General features: G+C 47.1%; 1 protein-coding gene across 2 annotated transcripts in view; it reads right to left on the bottom strand.

Moving 5' to 3' along the window:
* Positions 1–259: 259 nt before the first annotated feature.
* The window catches only part of tex264a (testis expressed 264, ER-phagy receptor a), a 36,351-nt gene continuing 12,153 nt past the window's right edge, over positions 260–24,457 (bottom strand). The window contains exons 3-6 of one of the 2 annotated variants that reach the window (XM_055509326.1): positions 8,331–8,368; positions 7,799–7,985; positions 5,805–5,976; positions 260–1,527 (exon numbers count right to left, since the gene is read on the bottom strand). In XM_055509326.1, the coding sequence (XP_055365301.1) occupies positions 1,151–1,527; positions 5,805–5,976; positions 7,799–7,985; positions 8,331–8,368 (774 nt within the window). In that variant the 3' untranslated portion in view covers positions 260–1,150. The remainder of the gene's footprint in view (positions 1,528–5,804; positions 5,977–7,798; positions 7,986–8,330; positions 8,369–24,457) is intronic. The other variant, XM_029149735.3, reaches the window with a different exon arrangement.

The raw sequence follows: 24,457 nt of genomic DNA, 5'->3' as shown, positions 1-24,457 counted from the left end.
GTGTGCCTTTAATGGTTCGAAATTGCTCCTTATTACAATGCAAACCCATCAAAGCAGTTAAAGAGAGCGCTTAGTAGGTTATTAGGCACTTATTGCCTCATCAATAACTTACAAACAACAATGTGTCCCACTGGTGCGAGCGCTTTGTCACGTCCTCCTCTCTGTTGGGAAACAGAAACATAAAACTGGGCAAGAAAAACCATCAGAGCGGTGAAGTGATGATGTGGCTTTGAGAAAAACCTCACAAATGATTACCGTCTTTTGAACGTCTCATTTAAAAATTTTATTACACATAGACGTAACCATGGCAACGCTCTGTACATTATTTCCAATGTGTCGCCAGCAGTTTTAACCTAAGGATTTCGCACAACTAGTCTCTGGAAGTGAATTTAAGCTACGAATGAAAACAGGTGAATGGTTCAACAAACCATAGACGGGAACATGTTCAATGTGTTTTAGTCCTGCAGAGATGAGCTTCACTTCTTCTTACCGCTGTCCTTCTTCTATGGCACCGATCATTTAAATCAGAAAAGAAAACAATTTCATAATGAAACCATCAAAGGTCCATTAAAGGTTCTACGCCATCGGCTCCTGCACCCTTCATCTGATCATTACTATACATCACAACAACAAAGTCAGGTACTGCACACAAACACATGACATAAACCTTCTGGGGACGCGACCTTGAAAGAAGTGGACGACATCAACTGTCACACATGGGGCGGTCCAGGATCCAGAACACGGGGGTCAGCGTCTTGGCTTTGATGCTAATCTTAAACTGTGGAGTCACTTCTAATGAGAAGTGAAATGAGGATGATTGAAACAAGATTAATGTTTGAAATGAAATGTAGACTTAATCACATCTTGACTTTGGTTTGAAGCCCACCATGAGCAGGGGAGCCTGTGTTTATACTGGGAGAGACTCGACTCCAAGGGGCTGTCTGCTGCTCTGTCCTGACAGAGTGTAAATACAGGATCAGGAATTTATTAAAAGGAAATTAAAAAAAGAATCTCTAAATGACAGGCGTAAATAAGATGACATGAACTGCTTTAAATCCCCAACAACATTACATGACAGATAACCAGCAACAGCAACAACTGAGAAACTCTCTAGCAAAGCCGGTGGTACGTGGCCTCGTTCCTCATCTCTTCAGTATCCGCCCTCCCCCTCTCCGTCCCCCGAGGGCTCCTTCTTCTCAGCCATCAGTTCAACTGCCTCCCGAGCTCCAACCTCGCCCTCGGGGGGCTTCTCCTCCTCCACGTCTTCCTTCTCCTCCCGCTCCTCGCCCTCCTCCCGCTCCTCCTGATCCATGTCGAGCTCTTCAAAGGACGAGCCGCTGCCCATGGACTCGTCGGAGCCCCTGTCGCTGTAGTCCCTGTGCTTGACGTCTCCGCCGGCGTCCGCCACGTCCCTCAGGGGCAGCGAGGAGGCCAGCGAGGCGGCGGTGGAGGCAGCCAGCGACGTCTCTCTGCTGTCCCAGGGCACGCCGCCGCTCACCGAGCTGACGTCACTGTGGGAATCGGCACCTGCGGCGGCGTGGGGGAAAGTACAGACGGAGGTAAGAGATGGCATGAAAGTCAGTCGGTAGCAGTAAAAGTGATCAAGTATTTCACCGGCCTTTGATCAAAACGGACAAACTCTCATTAAGCTAACACGAGTCACTTAAAATTCACCACATCTGTGTAAAAAGAAAATTAAATTCCACTTTATCTCAACGAGACCGATCCCACCCACTCCAGAGTGAATCTGGTTATTAGGGCTCATCAGGAGTTTACAGGATGCTCAGAAACAGCAGATTATCACTGGTAAAGACAGAAAAGGTCTTCAATTGTGCATTAGGCCACACACTGTTCATGCATGTTAGTCATATGACCTGCCTTAAATTAGGTGGAGCCATAGCTTTGCAGGGGGCGGATCCTGGTTAGGAGCTTAAACGATGGATACTGTACCTCCTCATGTACTTTATCAGCTTTTCTGACTTGATATTAATTTACCTTTGTTCTATAATCATGAACATAACCATTTTTTTTCTGAATTCCTATTGGTGAGTGAAAATAAATGCAAACTTGTGCTCAGAGTCACAGAGTTTACGTGCCAGAAAGGCAAATAAGGAACAAACCGGCTAAGTCAACTTAAACAGCCTGAGAGAGATGAGCTACAGTATTCGCTGCCTGAAATTACAAGTGGAAACAGGCATTAGGACTTAAATATCAGAAGCACATTACACCTCCCACCTGCACCATAAATAACACTCGGGGAGCCTTCCACAGTTCCATAAAGAAAACTCAGTAAAATGTCACATGTAGAAATCTAGAAATAATGGTTTTCAGCAGTGGAATGTATCATAACAACTGTTAAAGCTGTGATGAGTCACTCTGCAAAAAGCGTCTTCAAAAACTCCACACTTCCATTCTGTGCATTGAGTTCTAGTTGGTCTCATTTGTATACAGTATAAGTTCCTCATTATGTCTTATTAGTAATGGGCGTCTTCCAGGAACAGCATCTGACTGGACTTGAGTGGAGCACCCCACAGGACGCTTGAGTGTGAAACGCAGGTTTCACACTCAAGGTTAACCTCATCCACACGTCACGGTCATCAGGGATCCGAACACCACACATGTAAATAGGAAGCATTCTGAGCGGAGGTCAGTTTATTCATTCAATCGAACGGCAGAATCACTCAGCAACCCAATTATCACCTTCAGCAGGCCGGCTCTCGTCTGCTGCCAGCGTCCTGTATGGGAAGTCAAACGCAGCTATTTATAATACCCATTTAAAAGCCTGTTGATTACTGAAAAGGTCCAAACAGAACCACAGGGACTGGTTTTCAGTGAAAAGGCCAGTGTGAGAATGATGTGACACAGAGCTACTGGTTTAAAACGCAAGAGGCCTTAAAAAAGATCAGCGAGCGACTTCTACTTCATTTACAAGTAGAAAACAAAGAACACGCTTTTCCTGGGAGACTTGTTTTACAACACAAAGAATTTGACAGGAAATAATGGGTCTATTTAGGGTAATTGGGTGGACAGTGTGTCCTAACACACTGGACAACATTCACTCCCTCCACAACTGCGAGCGAGCCCTAAAACCGGCGCCGGGGTTGAAGCCAGCTGCGCCTCTGAAAGCCTTTTAGATCAAATTTGCTAAATTAGCAGCTAAATTGGGCCCACTGGGATTATTAGCGGAGAATCAAGGTCTTGTTCTTCAAACCGTCTGAAACAGCGGAGAAGATTTTTAAGACGGTAATTAAACATAGGCAGGGTTGAGTTTGGGTGGACGGAGAGAAGAGTGTGGCTGCAGCAGCAGGAGTTAGGAGCCACTGCAGTAGATGGGGCCTGTTTACAAATGAGAGCTTGGAGTTGGAGAACGGCGCTTAATTACATTTCTTACTGTAGGTAGGAACACTAGGATGCTCATATTTATTGTGCTGGTCCGATGCTTTGTTAGTTTCATTAAAAAACCCTGCGTCTCGGGCTAAACGGTGTAATTTAGCACTGTGAACACTGTGGGTAGAAAGCAGCACAGTGAACACTTACTGTACCTTTTCTCAGTACTGAATGCTGTGCAACACCAAAACCCAAATCCTGACTCCCAGAATAAATAAATATCAGGCGTTGAACACATTGAGCTGTTGATGCCGGTTCTCCGTGAAACTATTGCAAGAGACGACATCTGCACGATACTGTATGTGATGCGCGTGGAGGATGCTAACGTCTGATGTCCTTACAGCTCCCTCTTACAGTACTTCACCTTAATGTGATTGTACCGGTACATGAACAGTTGGCACCTATTAAACTCATTACTACCTAATGATTTGCATCTTCAAACCGCTTACACCCGCGTAAGCTCCCACTGAAAACCAGCACTCTGGGAGTCTGTGCTGCACGTTAGCGGAGTTTAATAAGTTCCCTAAGCCTAAATCACGGGGAATGAAGCCCAGTAGCCCGTTTAGTCTGAGCCCAGTTTGTTCCTAAAAAGATTAACACAACACACTAACTGGCTGCTGTGATAATCCAATCATCATAAAAGTGTTTAGTGGCCTCTCTGAGGTACAGTGGGGGAGGAGGGGGTGCAAATGCGAGGGCTTAGAGTTCATGACTGGTCTCCACAGTGAGCAGTGGGTGAAGGATGGCAGTCGGAGGTGATCTCCCAGCTGGGGAGCGAGATGTCCACATCTGGCTCGTCAGACGAAGCCCCACCGGCTGATCGGTGCCTCGTTGGGACAGCTGGGATTTGTCTATCGCCACACGAGGTGGGTACAGGCATGTGCCCCTGACCTTCACCCAGTCAACACAGTGTAACTCTGGATCCGATTTACATTGTAAATCATGACACACACTCGTGAACTCGTGTAAGACGCCAACAATTACTCAAAACGCACGGACGTTCAGCCTGCACAGGGTGACAATCACTGTGCTTCACACCTGTCGCTGTCTATTTAGCACAAATTACAGTAGCTTTGTGGAATATCGAATAATTTAAAGTGCACAATGTGAATGTAAGACGGTATGAATGTCTTCAGTGTTGAGCATCAGTGAGAGCAGTGAAGTAATAAAGAAAAACTCCAGACAGGACGTTTCCAGGATGTTGTTACAGCACAAGACTCTACTTAAACTGGACCAGACACAAACTGTTTCTGAGGGACCGTGTTGGTGACTGATGTCACAACTTCGACTCTTGGACGGTGTGTTACTGCATTTGTCTCCAGAAGCTGAGCCTTAAGCTGCTTCAGCGTCTTCCTGTCAATCTGAAACAACCCGTCTAACCTCATCTCTGATCGTCCCATTGACACTGCACTCAATAATTCAATTTGTATTGCATTCAAACTGGTGCAGTGGTAAAACCCAGGCAGGAACGTGCATTGCTGGGCCGCTCCTCAGGATAACACTGAATCACTGGATGCTGCACTCGACGGCGATGTTTTGAAGCACAGTAGTCAAAGCGTTCAGCATCAGATGCTTCAAACATCAGGAGAATTTTGTGAAAAGCGTCCACTTTTCACCTGATTGGAGCGCTCACCCCATCAGCCTACAGTCATTCCATCTGAATTGTCCCACTCAAATGTTTTCCAGCACTGTAGTCCTTTCCCATTAACTCTGTCATTTGTTAGAAAACAATCAAAACTTTGTCTCGGTCCGGTGACGCTGGCGAACTCATTTAAAGTTGTGAATCGCTTCGCCTCTCATTTCAGCGGCAGACAGTCACCTTTCTACCCGTCTCGGGCCGAGGCGGCGACTGCAATCTGCACACGCCGACGCCCGAGCACGTGGCGCTGACGGAGGGCGCTCACGCACATCCGTCTCACGCAATTACGCCGCGCACGATCGGAGCTGAACAGCTGATCGGCGTCAACACGACGGCATTTATTCCCCCCAGTGACTTGTACAGTGACAAATCCAATCCAATAGCGGGTCAAGGTCTGGAGGAGGAACAGCAGGAGGAGAGACACTGCGCTTCGAGGCGCACTCGATTGTGTTGACACAACAATTATGGTCTCATATATCACGCGTCCTCTGTGATCAAAGGCAGGAAGGAGTCGGAGCAGCGTCGGCGAATGAAAGCTGCTGCGTCTTTATTTTCCCCGACTCACACAAGCTTTTAATTCAGCAGAGATCTGTGTCTCTATTAACACGCTTCATTAGTGCACAATTAGATGACGAAGCTCAATTCTACAAAAAACAGCAGCGGCGAGAAATGTGGGAGATGTGCCTGTGCTTTTCAGAGGGACTCATTCCGTTTCTTTTCACGGCTGATCAGTTGATCAGCTGATCGACACACAAGCTGCTATGGGTCAAACATCTACCTGTGATATCGGTTCCTCTGTCCTCGTCAGACTCCTCTTCTTTCACGTCCGTCTTCACCTCCTCCTTCATTTCGGGAACGAAGAAGTCCATCTGGTGAGACAGCGGAACCATGTAGTGGATGGAGTCCGATCTGTAGATCTCCACCGAGGGGAACGCGTACAGCTTCCTCTCCTGTGAAAGGAAACACGGTGAAACAGTGAATCACAACCAAGGTCCGGTGTGAGAACACCAGGGCCCGGTTCCACCAGCACAGGCCGTAACGAGTGGAACGGGTTCATTTCTAGAAAGCTGCCCTGCATCGACCGTGGGCTCGTGTGCATTTCCTTTTTATGTATCTCGTGTGATGCATTTTCCCATTTGTTTCCCACACGGACGTGTTGGCACAGGCATCACACACACGCTGCATGTGAATCCGCAGCCTCTCGCTGTGTGCGAGCGGTCTCAGACTCTCATAGAAATGTCGGGTCTGTAGATTCCACGGACGAATGCACGGACGGGCCACGTTGCCATGGTTGTGCCACAAAGAGAGGTTCTGCGGGCCGTTTGAAGGGAGCCAGGGACGCTGCGACTGCGGCCGTTCCCCTCGGTCCCCTCCGGGTCGGGGTGATCTGCGCTGATTGATTCGTTTTAATCTAATTCCCCGCTAAATAAAACGGCGGGAGCTGCTATGAATCACCTGGCTGCTCCACACAGGGGCCCTGGCCCAGGGGCTGCGCATGCAAATGAGTAGCCATCTCCTTGAACCTGCACCGATAATGAGCAGGGGAAGCGAGACAAAAGCGGTTTCCACACACACACACACACACACACACACACACACACACACACACACACACACACACACACACACACACACACACACACACACACACACACACACACGGTGTCTCCAAGGGACACCGTCACAGATAAGATAAGGAAACAGCATGTGCACTAATACATGTGTGCATTCATCACAGTCACATTTATCTCATTAGGACAGTGAGTTGCTCGTTCTTTCTGGGTGACGTGGGGCTTTATTCCAGTCTAGACAATTAACACACCATCAGCCAGAGAAGAAGAGGAGGAGACCCTCCTCAGAGCATCCAGCTGTGAACGAGAGCCAGAACGTGGATATTCGACACATCAATCACCGGCTGACGTATCGGCACCTCACATTACACTGAATAAACATGTTACAAACACCGTCGCTGATCATTAGCTCGCTCGCGACGATCTTGTGGAAATATTCCAGCACTATGACGTCTAATGGAGCCTCAGAGCTGCCAGCAGAGAGGACGCGACTCGTGATGGGAGCCGTTAAGGGATTTTGCAATATCACATGGAAAATCTCATTCTCACCTTCCAAGCAGACTCTCTTCAAACTCCGGCATTTATTAAATTGTGTCCCTCCCTGCAGGTATTTCCCTGTATTTAATCTGCGATTATAATATTCATCTCAGTTTCACTTTTTGTGATATCCTGAGTGCTGCTCTTTGAAGTATTTCAAAGGACTCTGCATGAAAATCTGCTTCTCCCCCATCACTGTCTATTGTTGACACGAGAGGCTGCTTTTAAATGAGTGTTAATTTCAACTTACTGTAGCTGAGCTCAGTGTTAGTAAAGCAGCATTGTTGCCAGTGACGTACATCCCCTTTAAATGAATCTATTTTCTTAGAATAGAATACTGTTCTTTGCTACTACATGTTGTTCCTGGCTGGCATGTAGGACAAATCTCAGAGAAATTGCTTCAGCTTTTTTTGTATTGAAGTAGGAATGTTTAATAAACCCTCTCTTCTGAACATACAAAAAGCATTTTTACTCAAGGACTTTTATTTTAAAAAAGAGGTATAATTGAAATATACAGTACAGGCACAAATCAGGGATGTATTAACTGGAAGCGTGCTGTTCGGTTTGAAATCCGTTTGGTTTAATATTCTTATCCAGTAACTCATTGCAGCAGCTTCATCTGAGGGAGCAGATTTATTAACTGCGTCATCATAACCAAACTCACTCCTGCTTGAATGTTTTGATTCTCAGTTCCCTTGTCTCTTCTCCTGTCTGATTGGCCGCTATCCACTTCCCTGCAGTCGGTCATGGAGTCAACACGCCTCCACTTAACCTGCGTCTGGGTCTGGAAGCCGCCGTGATTGAAATGTGCTCTCCTGCAGAACCCACGGGCAGATGAGACCGGTGCATCTTCAACAAAATAAATAAATAAGAAAATAGTCATTGCTGCCTGTTGCCTCACAGCAAACTGGACGTTATGATCATCGTAGTTACACGTATTCTCTTTCATCCTGGGTAAAGAAGCAGCCGGTGATAACTAGGCGTTATCGGCACCATTAAACCCATCCAGGCGGTTTCTAACCGTTAATGATTCAACAAAATTCAGTCTGGTCTCTTCTCTGTTACACAACTACGCCATCAATAATAGATGACCCTGCAGCACTTAAATGTTGTGTCTATTAGACATGTTGCATTCATAAAGTAAGTGCTAATGATATAACAACTACACTGTACAAATAATCAATCCTTCATTATCTCTGTTTTGAATAGAAGGCCCACATATCAGGCTGAGGTGCTGCAAACAAAAGATGAAGCAGTGAAGTAAATAACAAACATAAAAAAGGTGTTAACTTAGTCAGAAACAGAAAATAAAATGCCAGATGAGTCGAATGCTAATGCAGCATCTCCTTTGAGAGGAGGCTTCTCAAAGTATGTCTGTTTTACACCGTTCACTGGCAGAAGTACATTGTTTCCCCGAGAACAGCTGAAGTAAAAACCTATTAGTTTGGATTAATAAGAACAAAACCATGAAACAATAAATTAACGGGTTAAAGAGCAGAGGTTCAAACCTCAGTTGTGACCTGCTCCTCATCACCAGAGTTTGTCACCTTTTACCTGTGGACACACAAATCACAGCAAGTTCTCTTCGATATAGAGAATACCTGCTTCATTGAATTAGACAGAGCAGTAATACGAAAGTCAACAGAATTAACAGACCAAACTGCAGACGCGGTAAAATGTCTCGTTTCACCACCGGGCCAACGTGTACTTTGGCACCGCACATAGGTTCTCTGGGAGACAAGTGAAGGTATTCTACAGAATGTAGGACATCACTCACCGGAACGGACGAAGGGAACAGTGCATGCAACAAAGAGACAAATTAAAACACTTCATCAACACCCAACACTGGAGAACCTGGAACTGCATTTAATTAAAAGGCGAAAGGTTTCGACTAAAGCTCCTCCTTCCGTCCACAGAATCTCCCTCTGTTTCTGAGTAAAGCAAAGTCAGCAGAGACCGAGTTGTTCTTCATCCACGTAGAGGTCGCGACTCAGAATAAATACTGTACTGATCTACTGCAAAAGACTGAGTCCCTGAACCGTTACACATTTGAATGTTAGCAACTCTTAAATGAATAAATGAAAAACGAGGTGGGACGACGACAAACAGTCCAAAGACCTGGAGCCCCAGACCAGACTAACAACCTCAACCTGCTGCTACATGGTCAAAAGGTAAGCAACCACTTACTGGACTTTAGCTTCTCTGAGCAAGTGGCCACAGGAGAAGCCAATACACCACTGTCCCACACATGGCTGAACTCAATTTGTGAGCGGTAGCCCATGTTACAGTAGCAGCCTGTAGAGCATCAGGAGGAGCACATCCTCCTCAAACACCACCAGTAAAAGCAAGGTGCTGGACTTCACGGCTGATTATTATATTCATATCTAAAAATCCATGACTTGCCAAAAGAGGAGGTATCCACCACAATTTAATATTAAACGCGGCTGCTTAGACGGGCTCATTGAGGACGGCTGCCGATTTCACCGCAAGCGACTGGATCGTGCGTCGTCGGAAAGGGTTATTCTCATTCCCGATGCACGCTTGAAAATTAAATTACAACACTTCACAATGGAGGGAAGTGAGCAGCACAGGTTGATGACACCCTGAGGGAGGATTTGCAGGATTTTCTACCCGACTGTGATTTGAAGAAACTACTGATCCTGAAGGTGAAAAAAAGGAGTTGTCTAGCCAGAAGTAAGAATCCGTGACAGCACACCTCCCCCTCGGGGGGGGGGGGGGGGGGGGGGGGGGGGTGGCCAAGGAGCATCAGTGACTAATGAAAGGCAGACAGAATGCTCATTCAGTTCTGTATTCACAGCGACAGCCTACAATAAGCTACCTACAGCACGTGTGCTTCAAGGACGCACATACCCACACACACACACACACACACACACACACACACACACATATGTACAGCTACATACGCTGACACACATCTATTTTTAGCCGGATGATTTCTCACTCTGGTCCCCAGGCACACAAAAAGGAAAATTAATACAAACTAGGCGAGTCACGGTGACAATTGGTGACGGTCCCAAGTTCCACCTCTCTCTCCCCTGGTCTATTTACTCCCAATGCTCTCCTACAGCCACACCGTCCACCCTCCTCACACCCGCCGTAACCTCCTCTTCCCCTTCTATCGGCGGAAAGAGACAAAAACTCTACTTCACACCTCCGCCGAGGTGTTCAATTCAGACTGTCCCTTATGGTCACACACTTCCCCAGGAAAAAAAAAAAAAAAAAAAAGCATTCTGCCTGCAACAAGGCTATTTTCTGCATCTCCTCCGTGCCCTGGTTGCTTCTGTGCCCCAGCGGACGTGTGCAACAAAGGTTGTGGGTGGAGGCAGCACAAATATGAGGACTGGTGGAGGCACTACATGAAAGCTGTGGGCCTGACAGAGAAACACGCCTCATGCACCTGATCAATAACCACAACGCTTGATGAGCTGCAGGTTCTAGTGGGTTCTAGCAGGTGCGTCTGGGGTGAAGGCAGCCACTCCACTGTTTGTTCCTATGAGGAACAGCCTCACAACTACTGGCATGGCTGCAGGTTATTACTGTTGTTTGCATTATTTACATTATTAAGCGAATGAGAAATCTGAGAAAAGAACAGCAGCTGGTCAGTTAACAGGAAGGGTTTGATATCGAGGTACTGAGAGACAATCAGCAGCAGGGTGGGTTCCCCGACTGTAAACTGGCTGTGAGTGACAGGGTTCCTCTAGAGCCGCAGTCGTCGAGGAGGAGACTTAATATGCCTTTAAGGCAGCGCCGTAAACACTCGCTACACAAAACAAACAGTAGCTTTACAACGGCAGTGAGGTTTCCTCATGGAAACTGCCGGGCCATTAAGAAAATCATCGGGGAGGTTCGCAGCCATTTAGTCCTGCCCATTAAAGCTTAAAAACTCTGCACGGAAAGAGGAATATGGAAATACATGAATATAAAAAGTAATTAATTTTAAATAGGCTGACAGCTTCCCTGCTCTAATTGAGATCTTAATCTGAGAGTCTAATGTTAGAGATACTCGCATCTCTATTCTAATGAGATACAATTAGGAGGAGGGGATTTGGACGCTGGCTGCGTGACGGAGAGCGGCTGGACGGCGCCGGCGTCTCCGGGCCGCTCATGTGTGGACCAGGTTAACCTCAGTGTGCACCGAAGCAGAGCTGGAGGCATTTAGCGGGAACCCAGGAATGATTAGTGAACCGTTTCTGACCTGTCGAGTGAAGAGGTCTTATTTATGAGGAAGTGGTATTTTGTTAGGTTTTTACATTTCAGCAGCATAATGATGCTCCACAAAAAAACAAAAAAAACAAAACACAAGCAGATCATTAGAACTGTGTCCCCGTAGCATTCGTTTAGGGATACAAGCAGTCAATCAATGTTTGTTTGCACCCTGTCCAGACGTAATTAAAGTTCGAAAGGCAGCGGCAGAGAGAAAATGCATTGTGTCCAAAGATAGAACAATATGCGACGGACGCCACAGCGATGTAATTAATGAAGGACTAATGAGTTCCGCCGTGTGTTTACAGAGATTTGGCCAAAGAACAAAATGACCGACAGGGAACATTATAACAAAGAACCGAGTTAAATTCAACACCTGTACAAAAGGAGACAAGAATTAATAGAGCAGGTGAGGAAAATCGTTTCCTCCCTTCTTCCCTATAATCCATAAAATGGAAGGAAGCAGGATTCAGCAGCGCTGGTGCTCCCTTCATCTATTGTCCTTCAAAGTCCCCAGCAGCTCGGCCCCGCAGCCCTTAAGATGAGCCATCAGGCATTCTACCACCTCTCTATGAATAAACCATGTGTACTCATCCTTGGCATTCACGCAGGAAGAGGGCATAGACCAGCTCAGAGCACACGTGTGGCCAGGCTGCACACACCAAATTAAACGCAACTGACAGGAAGGCAACAAAAAAAAGGACTTTTAAAGTCTAATTTTCCCTTTTAAAGTTTCATTCGTTTGCTTTAGGATGAATAATATTACTGTACCATCCTTCTGTACAATATCTGCTGGTTTCAATATTTAATCATGATTTTTAAAGCACCATCAAATAAAAAATTCTACATGTTAACAGAACTTTACACGTAATGTAACTTGACATATTTGGTATCTTCTCGGCAACTAGAGTGTTTTTTGAAATCAAGTTCAATGGAACGAAACAGTGTCTCACAGACTGGCAGCTAATTGTCACAAGACTCTGCCAGCGACAAGAGTAAAGTCCCTGTCTTCCCGATTTCCAGACTCTCCGCTCGTTTCCTTTACAGGTGACCGGCAAGAAAAAAAAAAAAAAACTAAGACCCCGAAATCCTCCTTTTGTCTCGGGGCTCAACATGGATCCTGCTTAACTAGAGAGTCTGTGGTTGTGAATAACGGAGCGGCATGAAGAACTGCATCTAAAGTCCTGCCAGGTCACGTCCACGGTCAAACTGATCCACGCTGGCTGGAAAATGAGACAAAGCGAGTCACGAGGAACGCATGCACATGTAGCACAAAGCCTGCGTTACACACCAGTGTGTCAGAAAACCCAAGTGTGTTCAGAGGAGGCAAAACTGTGTATGGAAAGAATTATCAGATTAGTTAAATCTGTATAATCACTGCATAAACCGCATAATGATTCCGATGAGTTTTATTCTAACCTGTTCAAAACCCACTCTGAGCCGCTGTGGCTCCAATTACTACTTACATACTCAATACAGCTGCTAATAGGAGCTTCATTCCGTTTGAGTCGTTCTATTAACCCATATGAACTGCGCACGGGGCTTAAAGAGCAACAATCAATAAACAAACAAACTTGACTTTCCTGATCACAGCCGCAGGCGCGAGCCAACGCAGGAAGTGGGGACAGAGCGTGTGACTAAAGCCCCGTCCCTGAGAATCACCAAAGACAACAATTAGCCCCAGCTCCACGCCTCCGCCCCCGAAGGCCGGAGGGAACCGGAGGGAAGGAGGGCCGATCCGGTGTCAGCCACGCGGCGGGAGCAGCCGGCGCCGGGTTGACGTGGCTCCAGCCGCCGCCGTCCACGCAGCCGGAGCCCCTTCAAAGCGCAGGCCGCCACCATTACAGCCCCGTCAGCGCGGCACGGCGGCAGACTAATGCTTACAATTAGCGGTGCCTTGTGCTGACAGAGCTCCTCTGCGAATGCCCCCTGCGCCTCACCCCGCTCTAATCACTGTGTTTTATGGGTGCGGGTGCGGGGAAGGCACGACCCGAGCCGAGTGCACGGGAGGGAACGGACCAGGAAACGAGGGGAGGAGGAGGCAGCACCAGGTTGTGGTGGTTTCAGTCCCTTTGGTTTTGCTTCAGTCCTGTCCCGCTTCACACGGGTTCGAGCAGCCACATTCACAGGCCTTTTCAAACCACAGCTCTTTAGCGAGGATTAATTGCGGCCGCGTTAAACGCTCCCATCGTTCTACTTTTTTGATGCTGTTACTTTAGTCATTTTAATTATTCAGGATAACACTTAAACGGATATTGGCAGGCGAATGCAGACAGGCCATCTGGAGGAGTGGGAGTTTTCCTGGTGGGCCGCCCGACCAGTGGGCCGCTGATCAGTCTAGCAACGCTGAAGGCAGGAGGAAGAGCGCGTTGATGCCCGTTTGATCCGTCGGCGGCCGCTCTTCAAACCGTCCAGTTGCTTAAACCCGCGTCTCGGGGGTCCACGGCGCCGCTCCTGCCCACTTTGCTTTGCCGTTCTGCGCGTAAAACCATCCGGAGGACGCAGAGGCCGCCCACACATACATGCAGCGACTAAAGCATGAGCCTCCTTCACTTGTTGGTCCTCCGGGCGCTGCACTCGTCCGTCACCTTCCTCCAGAGGACGCGCGACCCGTCCTTCCTGCCGCCCGTTCCATTCAGCCACACCGGCTCCGAATCACTGTTTGAATAGCTGAGAAACCCCTCATCACAAAAGGCAGAGGCCCTCCATTAGCATGGCTGTTTCACTACTGCTGCCCATCAGTCCAAAGTGGCTCTATGCTGTCACTCCACCTCTGAGGGGAACTCGTTACACACTGTTCCTGGAGGAAGAACTTTTCACATCCTTCGCCGTTCACTGTCTGCTGCTCTTAAATGTGGCTGTAATTTCTCATTATGGTGCTTTGTGCTTTGCTGCTCGGTGGATTTTTTTTCCCCTTACAGCTCCTTAATAGAGCGCTTTAATAAGCCTTGTCAAACTCCATATTGACAATTCTACATTCATTTAACAGTTAATAACGGTCCAAATTTCCAGCTATTGAGGTAATTGGCCCAAACTTCCGGCCCAGAAGATGCAATCACAGGCACAGTGACACTGATGAGATGCTGCCTCATTTGATATGGCTGACATTCTCATTTTAGACCTTCACCTTCAGGTCTCCTCATGCTTCACATTCCCAACTTGTCAACAAGCCACTAATTGGACCACAGGGTCCCCCAGGAACTTGGACAGGTCTGTGTCAGCAGCAAAGTCAAGACCAAAAGCCAGGCGTCTACAGGGAGCTATAGGTCAGAACTACAGGTACTGTCAGAGCACATGAATTACACATGCATTATTTAGCCTGGGTGATTTTGGATGCTGCTCAAAACAAAGATGAGAGTCCAGAATCTTTCTCCTGCAGGTTGTTCTGAGCTCAGACGCTGCGGCGTTCGTTACGTTTTCGTAAAATGCTGCTTTAGACAAACGTGTTGACATGAAGGAAAACCTGGAGCTTTTCAGGTACGTGTTTTTATGGTTTTCTACTCGGGCTGACAGGATACAGATGGAAATGTCAACACTCACTGGTTCTCGCGGTGAACACATGACACAGACTTCAGCCTGACAGTCTCCCTTAAAGGATGCCGTCGCACAGGAACGAGATGAAACCTGAAGCGCTCAAAAGCGCTGCCGAACAATCCGTGACACAATACAGTGCGAATGTCAGGGGCGCGGAAGCCGACATTCACAAAATGCAAAAGTAGGACATATGCGAGACGAGACAACATGCTGCTAAAGCCTGTTTGACTGCAGATGTCACAACTTCCAGCATCTTTTAACGGCAGAGTGAAGTCTCGGCGCTTCTAATGAGAAGGTTGTCATAACAACACTAGAAAAACAGGAGGAGCCAACGGAGAGGAACTTTGATGATCATTGGTTTAAGAAACTCTTCTAGTTTAGACCCACTTCAAAAACTGTGGCGTTGTCACTCAACCAGTTCTCCCACACTGGCCGTACTGGGCCAAGGCAGGCTGCTACTTGATGCTGTCGACTGCGTGCCAACTTGCAGTTATGTGGTTTCCTCTTTAGTTGTTTTGCCTCAGCTCTGGGTAGCTGACTTCACTGAGCCTGTTGCCAGGGCAACCGTCTCTGCCAGAGATCCCCCCTCTGTGTTTTCCATGGAGACCGGATACTTTGATAATCTGAGGGATTGCAGAAGACATAGGGGGAGTGTGGAGTGGCTGCCAAATGTCTTTTGAAGCACAGTAGTTCTCTCAAAAGAGCAAAATGAGAGAAGAAGAAATGCCACCAGTGATGCTCAGTGGTATTAAGATGTCACTGTCACCTGCACATTCGTACGAGCATGTTGTTTCTGGATTTCTGAGAATTCATGATCATTACTTTATACCTTGAAGGATTTTTCTTATCCCAACCTCACTTATGTGGTGATTCAAAAGGTACGCTAAGAGAAAAGGAATGTTAATATTATTGCTTTCCTCGAGTTCTGCCTCACAGTGTAATTCTTTCCATAAAGGGCAGCTCCTCGCTTTCGGTGTCAACGATCTTTATTAAACTTAGAAGAACACAGTTCTCTTGGCTAATGATTTTCATGGTGTGCGTCTCAAAAAAGGTTTGCCCCTGAGTCATCTGGATCATGTTAATAGGATTTGTGACAGTGATGAAAATTATTTTAAATATATCAGTGAGATGATGAAACGTTTTAGAGATGATTCGCAAGACTGGTGGAGTGCTGCCAAAACAAAACAGAATGAGATCAAACCCACAGAAAAATGGATTCCTACAAATTTATCAACAGGCCTCAAGTTATGAAATGAAAATTGATTTCTGAGGGCAAAAGTCCTACAACTATAAAACGCTGGCATAAAAAAAGTCTTCTAGTATTATTAGTTGGTATGTCTACACACAGCGTGTCTGAGTGACAGAGGGCCTTGTTTTTAGGCATAAAAAAGTGGAGACAAGGTCAACAAGTAGCATTATATAAACATGTGAATTATGAGTGTGAGGTCTAAGCTGAAGTACTGGTTTGAACCGCTACATCACCGCTCCACAGGAACACACAAACACACAAACAAGCTGCCCGTGGGCAGAGAAACACAGAAAATGAGCCCATGAAAATGAATCAGGGACAGAAGAAAATGTAAATTTGTTCCCGGCTCTCCACACAGAACGGCAAAACTATTTATCTTAATTTCAGCTGAATATAACAAAAAAAAAAAAAAGGTCAGACGACATGAAAATATGGAGAACAATAAGCTGCCAACGAGTCTCGGGGGACGGCGGGTCCATATGAAAGTGTTTCTCGTGGCTGAGGGCTTCGCCGCTGAAGGGAGGGAGATGAATGACGGCCCAGCGCTGCGACGCAGTTACGGCACGTTTCTAATGCACAGCCAACAGGTCGATCATCGCCTGATTCAAACCTCCGGACGAGGCGATGATGACAGCCGTGACACTCAGATGTGAGCGTAAAAGGCCGGCGTGTCCGATGTCCAAACACAGGAGTGATCACAAAGTGGAAGCAGGTGTAAATCAGACTGGACTGAACTCAGCCCCGATGATCATGTGACTACGCTTTTATCTTGACTGCATTATCCACCCTGGTGACCTAAGCCCCGTATTCTGAGGTTCACTGTATATCATCCATTTCACATCAGCCTCCGCTGTCATCCAGCCTGATGTGCAGCACTGAGATCCTGCTGCAGCTCGTGTCTGCTCCTCGGGGCTTTTGCTCGGTAGGTGAGCTCCATGTGATAAGTCAGACATAAGAAGCCATAAATATACACCCGGGAGGACCGGGGGCGCGGGAGAGCCTAGCGGTCGGCACGGCAACACCCGTTGCTCATTTCTCCGCTCGCCTCCGAAGATGTTGATGGTGTTTCGCACCCTGCACTCCTCCTCCTCCCCCTCGTTCCGCTGAGCGACAGCGCCTCGAATGGCATTAATAAATTGAGTCGCCCTGTTAGCGAACGTCGCGGAGGAACGAGGGCTCAGCTTGCATTTATGAGGGGATTCGGGTCAGAAGGTCAGGTTTATCCAAAGAAGTGTAAAATATGAAAGTCTGTACACTACATTAACTTCCCATTATAGTGATGCAGCGATGACTCACTAAGTCGCGTTTGAAAGACAGAGGTTTTGCATTTAATAACGTCGGCATTTACTTTGATTGTACGCAGCAAAAGGATGGAAAGAAAAATGATCCCAATAACGTTGTTGTCGTTTTTAAGATGATCACATCTGTTTCAGGAACTCCTTGACTTCCTCTCAGTCTCGGCTTCCATCACCGTCCCATACGTACAGTACTGTCTGCAGAACCTCGGCGCTCCTCTATTTTATAAAAGCTGGACAAAATAAGAAAACATCAATCCGTTGGTTTGTGCCTCTCACTGTGACATCGTCCCTGTGAATCATTAACCCTTCCTCCTGTACCTAATGTTTCCTTCCCCCTGTGGACAAACAAGAACATTAAAGTGGACGCGCGAGGGGAGGGGGGGGGGTTAATAAGGATACATGCAGTCCTGGTTGGGGTATGAAACAATGGGGTGGGGATGGATGTGCCTCAGAATGGTAATCCATAACCTGTGGCGTGTTGATTTTAAAATACCACATCTGCCCCTCAGATGTAAATCCCTCCTCTCTCCTCCTCTCCTCCCACAGCTGAATGATTTAACATCAGTGCCAAGGCTGAGTGCCACTTAGAGGAACATACGAGTGTTTATCTTCTTTTTGGAACACGTCCTCACGTATTAACTGGATGTTATCCCTGGGCTAATTCCTGTTGCGCAGCTCTCTGGGTGTATTTTGAGCCATCGCTTAATTCCCATTACTTGTTAAACCAAGGGAGTAATAGCTGCATGAACATTTAATAAACAGGGAAAGGACAATTTTAAACTGCTTAAGCCACTGAAATTTGATTTATTTGTGCTACCAGCACAAAATAACTGGATATGAATTAAAGTTGAAAATTTAGAAGGAAATGGAACCGTGGGGTAAGATCGTTCTCAAGTTCATCATATGAAATGCTTTTACATATTACCACTCCCTGATTATCAGATTTGCCACACAAACCTCTCCTTCCTCAAATCCAGCTGGTGGAACCAACAGAAGAGGCGTCTTCAAGCATTTTCAGGCGTCCGCGCGCTGCACGCATTTTCCCGCCGTGTGTCATTTACTGCCTGTCTGAATACTTTAAAAGCTCCGTGAAGAGTGGGGACATGCATAAACCATGATGGAAGCTGCCGCTCCGTCTGTATGGATCCACACCGCAGGATGTGACGCAACCGCGGCTCGGATCCCAGGCATGCTAATGTGGCATTTGGGTTCACAGGCGAATGTGACGAGGGATAATGGGAGCAGACAGCGGAGGGAGAGCACCCGTATTACGACTGTGATCGCCCGCTCTCCTTCTCTCAGCCGTGTAAGTCCCAACACAGATAACTGCTGGATCAACACTCACGCCCGTCAATTAGCCCCCAGACTGATCTCTGAAAATAAAGAATGTAAGCAAAATTGAGACGCGTCTGAACGATTCTGCAGGATTTATGAATTTTTCGGGGAACTTAAATCTCTATTCTATGTGAATGTTGGTTCAAAAGAGCTGATCCATGTATATAAAGAAGGGGTCACTTGTTTATGTCAAGCACAAATAAATACATCTGCTTAACTGTGACTGGAGAGAGGAGGGGAGCGTCATCCATTCACCCTCTGTGGGGGGTGAATGGATGATGTTAGGGCCTCTGTCACTGTGTAACTTCCATTGATCCCACAGCTGTGTGCGGCCTCCAGCCTCCCTGCTCCCGCTCAGCCCGTCGCCACATTAATCCCAATCTGGAAGAGCTGCCGTGGCGCAGATAGCATTAGCTGCTGAGTGATCAAATTAGGCGACGGCACGCTCAGCCGCCCCTGCGGTCGCTGGCACCTTCTGATGGGGACAGCCGCGCGCTTACAATCAATTAGCCGCCCTCATCAGCGGCGCCGCGCGTCCACGGGAACACATGCCCATGCAGACGCACAGGCGCGTTCACGAAGACGTGGAGCGACGGCCAGGCAGGACATGACGTTGACTCTGGCTCCTAATCAACGGCGTTCATCTCCTGAGCGTGGCTTTAACAGAGGAGCTGCACAGTGGGACAGGCAGTGAACGCACCACGACGCTGTAACATGAAACAGAAGGGTCAGCGAATAATAATTACTTCTTTTAAATGAACTGAGCTTCATCTTGTTGATGTCCTGTCTATCCGAGGAATCAAACACAAAGACTCCATTGAACAAGCAAACTCTCAACACAGATTTAACAATCTACATGTAGGTGTCTTTGCCCCACACAGTTATATTTTTTATTGTAATCTAGAGAGAGACATCTGATTTTATGAACAACTATATTTCCATTGATTTTCATTCAAAAATTTCAATACCGAGCCCTGTGACTACTATCAGGGCGTCAGGGTAAAACCTTAATTACTTTAGCCTTTGATCCTTAATCAGAGCAACTATTCAGCCACATGGATGTACAACACTCATCCCACAGGGGGAGAATAAACACAATCAATATTTCCACCCATGAAGCATTTTCTCCAGGCTCCACGCTACAAACCACTGGTGTCTCATCTCTTTTAATGAGGGATGGCTCACTAGGAGCCTCTAACACGCACTGTAGATTGCTCCTACTGCGGCTGCAGGCTCCGGGTGGTTAATGTAAAATACATTAACGGTGCCGAGAAGGGGATGAAAGTGCCCCAATACAGCACAGTCACATATACTGTAGGAGCGAGTACACCTAGGTCAACGTACTGTAATAAAGCTAAAGGTACAAGAAAGCAGATAAAGTTTGACAGGTGGGTTTTAGCCGACAAGTCTGATCGATGTAAATTAGATGGCACTTAGTTAATATCACAAATACATGTTGTTGAGTTGTTAGAATTACGTATTATTTTGTCACACTAGTATTTATACCGCTGACGGTTTACTGGATGAGAAACTCTATCTTTAGATGTGTTTGTGTGTGTTACAGACGAGCTCACAATTTCAGTGAGCGATCGCTGGCAGGAATTTAACTACCTTTTGTTTATCCACACACCGAAAAGCGATGCCAACGCCGCTGGGGTGGAAGCGAATCTCCGTCGATAATAAACTCGTTTTTCTATTAGACTCTCACCTGCTGAGCAAAACCATGACTTGAGAAACAAACGAGTGCTCGAACACAGAAGGTATCGGCCGGAACGGAGGAAAGCAGCCATTTGTCAGGCAGGAAGGAGACCTGGCAACTAACAGGGGCCTCAGTCTTTCATCCAGTTCCCATCCCCCAGTTTAACAGCCCAACTCAAAGCATGCACTACATACTGTATACTGTATACTGTAATATATCATATACTAGACTCAAAGCAAGGTTTGATCCTGGTTCCACAGTAGCCAGAAAGTGCCCACTAATAATGAGTAATCTACATACCTGTGAGTATGTGGGTTTCTATCTGTGGTGAATGTCCTCATCAGGACAGGACTGACAGATTTTATTTTGGTGATTATTTTCGATTCCTTCTGCTGAACGTAATGACATTTTCTTTGTTGTGAAAGGACGACACTCCAGAGACAGAGGCAAAGGACCAAAAAGGTACGTGACGGTTACCTCCCACATAAAACCACATTTACAGGAAGCCTTTCTCCCTTTGAAGCTTTTAATTCCCACCAAGATGCCAGTGCAGCGTGTGGGCAGCGACTTTGACCCTGAGGAAACGGCCACGGCGCAACACCGACGAAAGCTCCCGTCTGATCAGAGCCTGTGCTTTGTTTCACATTATACGTTCGCTGGCCCTCATTGCATTCTGGACGTTCTCCGCTAAAACTGAGCTCCGAATGAGATGATGAAAGTTCTGCTCTTGGACTGACTTGAACGCTGCATGTGTTTATCGCCGTCACCTCATCACTGACCGCTGACTCGCTGCGTTCCCTCCTCGTCCTCCTCCCTCACGGAGGGAATCTGTCATTAGAGCGGTTTGTTTACGCCGATTCGCGGGCGCCGACGAGAGGTGGGGCCCCCGGAGGAGGCCGCGTCTCCCGCTGCCAGTCCCGACGATGCACGGCGCCGCTGCAGTGGTTCGCTGGGGGCCCCAAGTGGTTGCGTGCATTGCCTGCTGGCGAGAGACGCCTTTGATGGTTGGAGTCAGAGGCGCATAAGATCATCTTCTAAGGAAACGAGCCTAGAATTAAAACGCTCATTGAAATACAAGCACGAAGGCCAAGAAAGAAAAGAGCATTACACCGTGTTCACCAGAATCTACATTTGCAACGTGCCCCCTCTCCCCTCATAATGTTACCCCCCTCCCCTGCTCTTTGCACACAAGTGCCCAGTGGCCAGTGCATATCTGTGTGGCTACTTTACATAATCCCAGCATCTTAGCGCGCATTTACCGGAAAACAAGGCCGACAGAGAGAGAGAGAGAGAGAGAGAGAGAGAGAGAGAGAGAGAGAGAGAGAGAGAGAGAGAGAACAAGGTCTGCAGCACAACAGCGCCACAAACTTCTAATATGTTTAGGAAAATGTCAGCAGCTGATTTCCTATGACCCCTCTGTTCCTCCTCCGTCTCCCATCTCACCAGCGACTGGGTCGCCCAACAGCAGCTGCATGTTTGAGCCAGAAGCGTCTCCAGCGGTGCCTCAGCCACAGAGGAAAGGCCGCGAGCCTCCGCCGCTGCTGCACAGCCAGAGTGGGGCTCACAGATGTACAGTAGGGGACTGAGTTCACATGGTCCATGAGACAATATCTATCAGGATGATGAGGTGATGAGATTAGGGCCTTATCTTCCCAAATGCAATCGTCCACCTAATGCTTAAAACATACAGGCAGGTTTAACCTGTGCAGAAAGTTACAGAGAACTATTCCTTAAAGGGCATGACGTTCCATTTAAAGGCCAAGATGTCCTTGTTGGCTTAGCTGGTAATAATCTCAAATCAAGTCAATAAAGCTTGTCGTTATCTGAGGAGAAGGTCGTCGAAGCACACTAGCATGATCTGTGTGTGTGTGTGTGTGTGTGTGTGTGTGTGTGTGTGTGTGTGTGTGTGTGTGTGTGTGTGTGTGTGTGTGTGTGTGTGTGTGTGTGTGAGGAAAACTCCACCTGAACAGATGAATGGATGGAATGAACACGGAGCCTCTGCAGTCTAACCTTTTTTTAGTCTTCAATACTCCAGCTCCCTTAGTCACACACTGATGCAAGAGGGCAGGTACACACACTCCAACAGGCCATTATTAGACCCCTGTTTCAAGTCTGAGCATGGTTTTTAAACTCGCAGACAAAAGCAAATATCAAGGAGGTATAATGTGTTGTACAGTTACTCTTCACGGCAGCGGCTGAAAAGCACATTTTACAAGTACAGGGTTTCGAGGGTGCATAAAACCTTGACATGCAGTCACACCTGAATGCAAATCTGGTATCGCACAGCCCAAATACAGCGTGTCTTACAACTCTGCCGTGGCAATATTGCCATGGCAACTGTTATTCGCATATCAATACAGGTGGAGCAGAGTGGGTCAAAAAAATGTGAGAAGCCAATTTAAACCTCGGTTGAATGGGAACGGTGCAGACACACGCACGCACGCGCACGTACACAGTATAGGAGGCACGAACGCACCACCTGTCAAATCCCGCTCACACGAAAGGCTCTAATTGGCAGCGTGGTGAGTGATGCTTAGCTGGAGTTTCAGGAGGAAGTTGTATCCCAGAACCAGAGGGAAGCAGGAATCAATAACAACACCACAAACGCTTCTGTCTGCGATCAACTTCAGTTACTGCGTCACTGGGCTGTCACTAAGAATAGAGAACTTCTGAGCAATAGACCGATCGGTGCTCCTCAAATATTTACGTGGCCCCAAGATTTTCAGGTGGATTAGAAGCATAAAGGATCAGCTTAGCTTTTTGGAAAACACAATTATTTGGGTTCCTGCCCAAAAGTAGATAAAAGACCCCCACATCCACCCAGGCAATAAGCCTGATGTTTATGTTGAGGAAGATGCAGTGTGTCCTAATGGAACCTCATCCAAAAGGTTAAATACAACAGAACCTAAACATAAACTGAACTCTATTTCTTTGTATTAGTTTTAATTTTAAGAGCACTTTTTTAAATTATAATAAAAAATTTGAAAATCCTGGTTGTATCAGCAGTAGTTCAAGGTTACCAGCCAATAATCAGCCTGGTGATTCGTCTCCACGCTGTCAAATGGCGAACGGCTAAAAGAATAACAGGACATATTAACAGTAAACACAAAGTATGAAGCCTCCGAGGTCACGAGAGGTGTCATGTTCAGGTTATTATTTTTAAGAGCTCTAAGGAAATGAGATTCCTGTGTTCACCAATAAAGGTGTAATGAGGGGAATAATGCTGTGGAATGAGGGCATTAATAATGAAGGAAACTCATCACAACCTGGACTTAAGAGCTCACATATGCACAAAGAGCAGACGGGAACATGCCTCCTCCAAATCTCATTTTTGCCGAGCTCCCGAGCAGCCAGTCTCACTCACTCACTCACTCACTCACTCACTCACTCACTCACTCACTCACTCACTCACTCACACACTCACTCACTCACTCACTCATCGCACGCACGCACGCACGAAGCAATCACACACACACACACACACACACACACACACACACACACACACACACACACACACACACACACACACACACACACACACACACACACTCACACACTCACACACTCACACACTCACACACACTCACACACTCACACACTCACACACTCACACACACACACACACACACACACGTCACTTATTGACTCTCGCTTTGCTTTTCGAGCTCTGAGCAACCGCAGCCCCTGCGACTCCGCTGCATCCCACACAGAAATCACTGAGTAGAGAGCAGTTAGTGGAGGCTGCACCCTGAGCCTGGGAGCCATTAAAGATGCAGAAGGGATGAAGAGGATCAAAGCAGGTGCAGCGCTGCCACGCCTTCCCCCGTCTCTGTTTTCCCTTTGGGCTGCTTTAAAGTTGCCTCTGCCCGAGCAAAGCAGCTGGAAGGGTCAGTGTTTAAGTGTGGCATCATCACGGATGATGACACTGCAGACAAGATGAGATAATGAGGTAAAGTAACAAGGCTTTGCTTTAGAAAT

This window comes from Betta splendens, chromosome 5, assembly GCF_900634795.4.
Source record: "Betta splendens chromosome 5, fBetSpl5.4, whole genome shotgun sequence".
NCBI classification, from domain to species: Eukaryota; Metazoa; Chordata; class Actinopteri; order Anabantiformes; family Osphronemidae; genus Betta; species Betta splendens.
The sequence above is the reverse complement of the archived record's forward strand: the minus strand, read 5'-3'. Positions and strand labels throughout refer to the sequence as shown.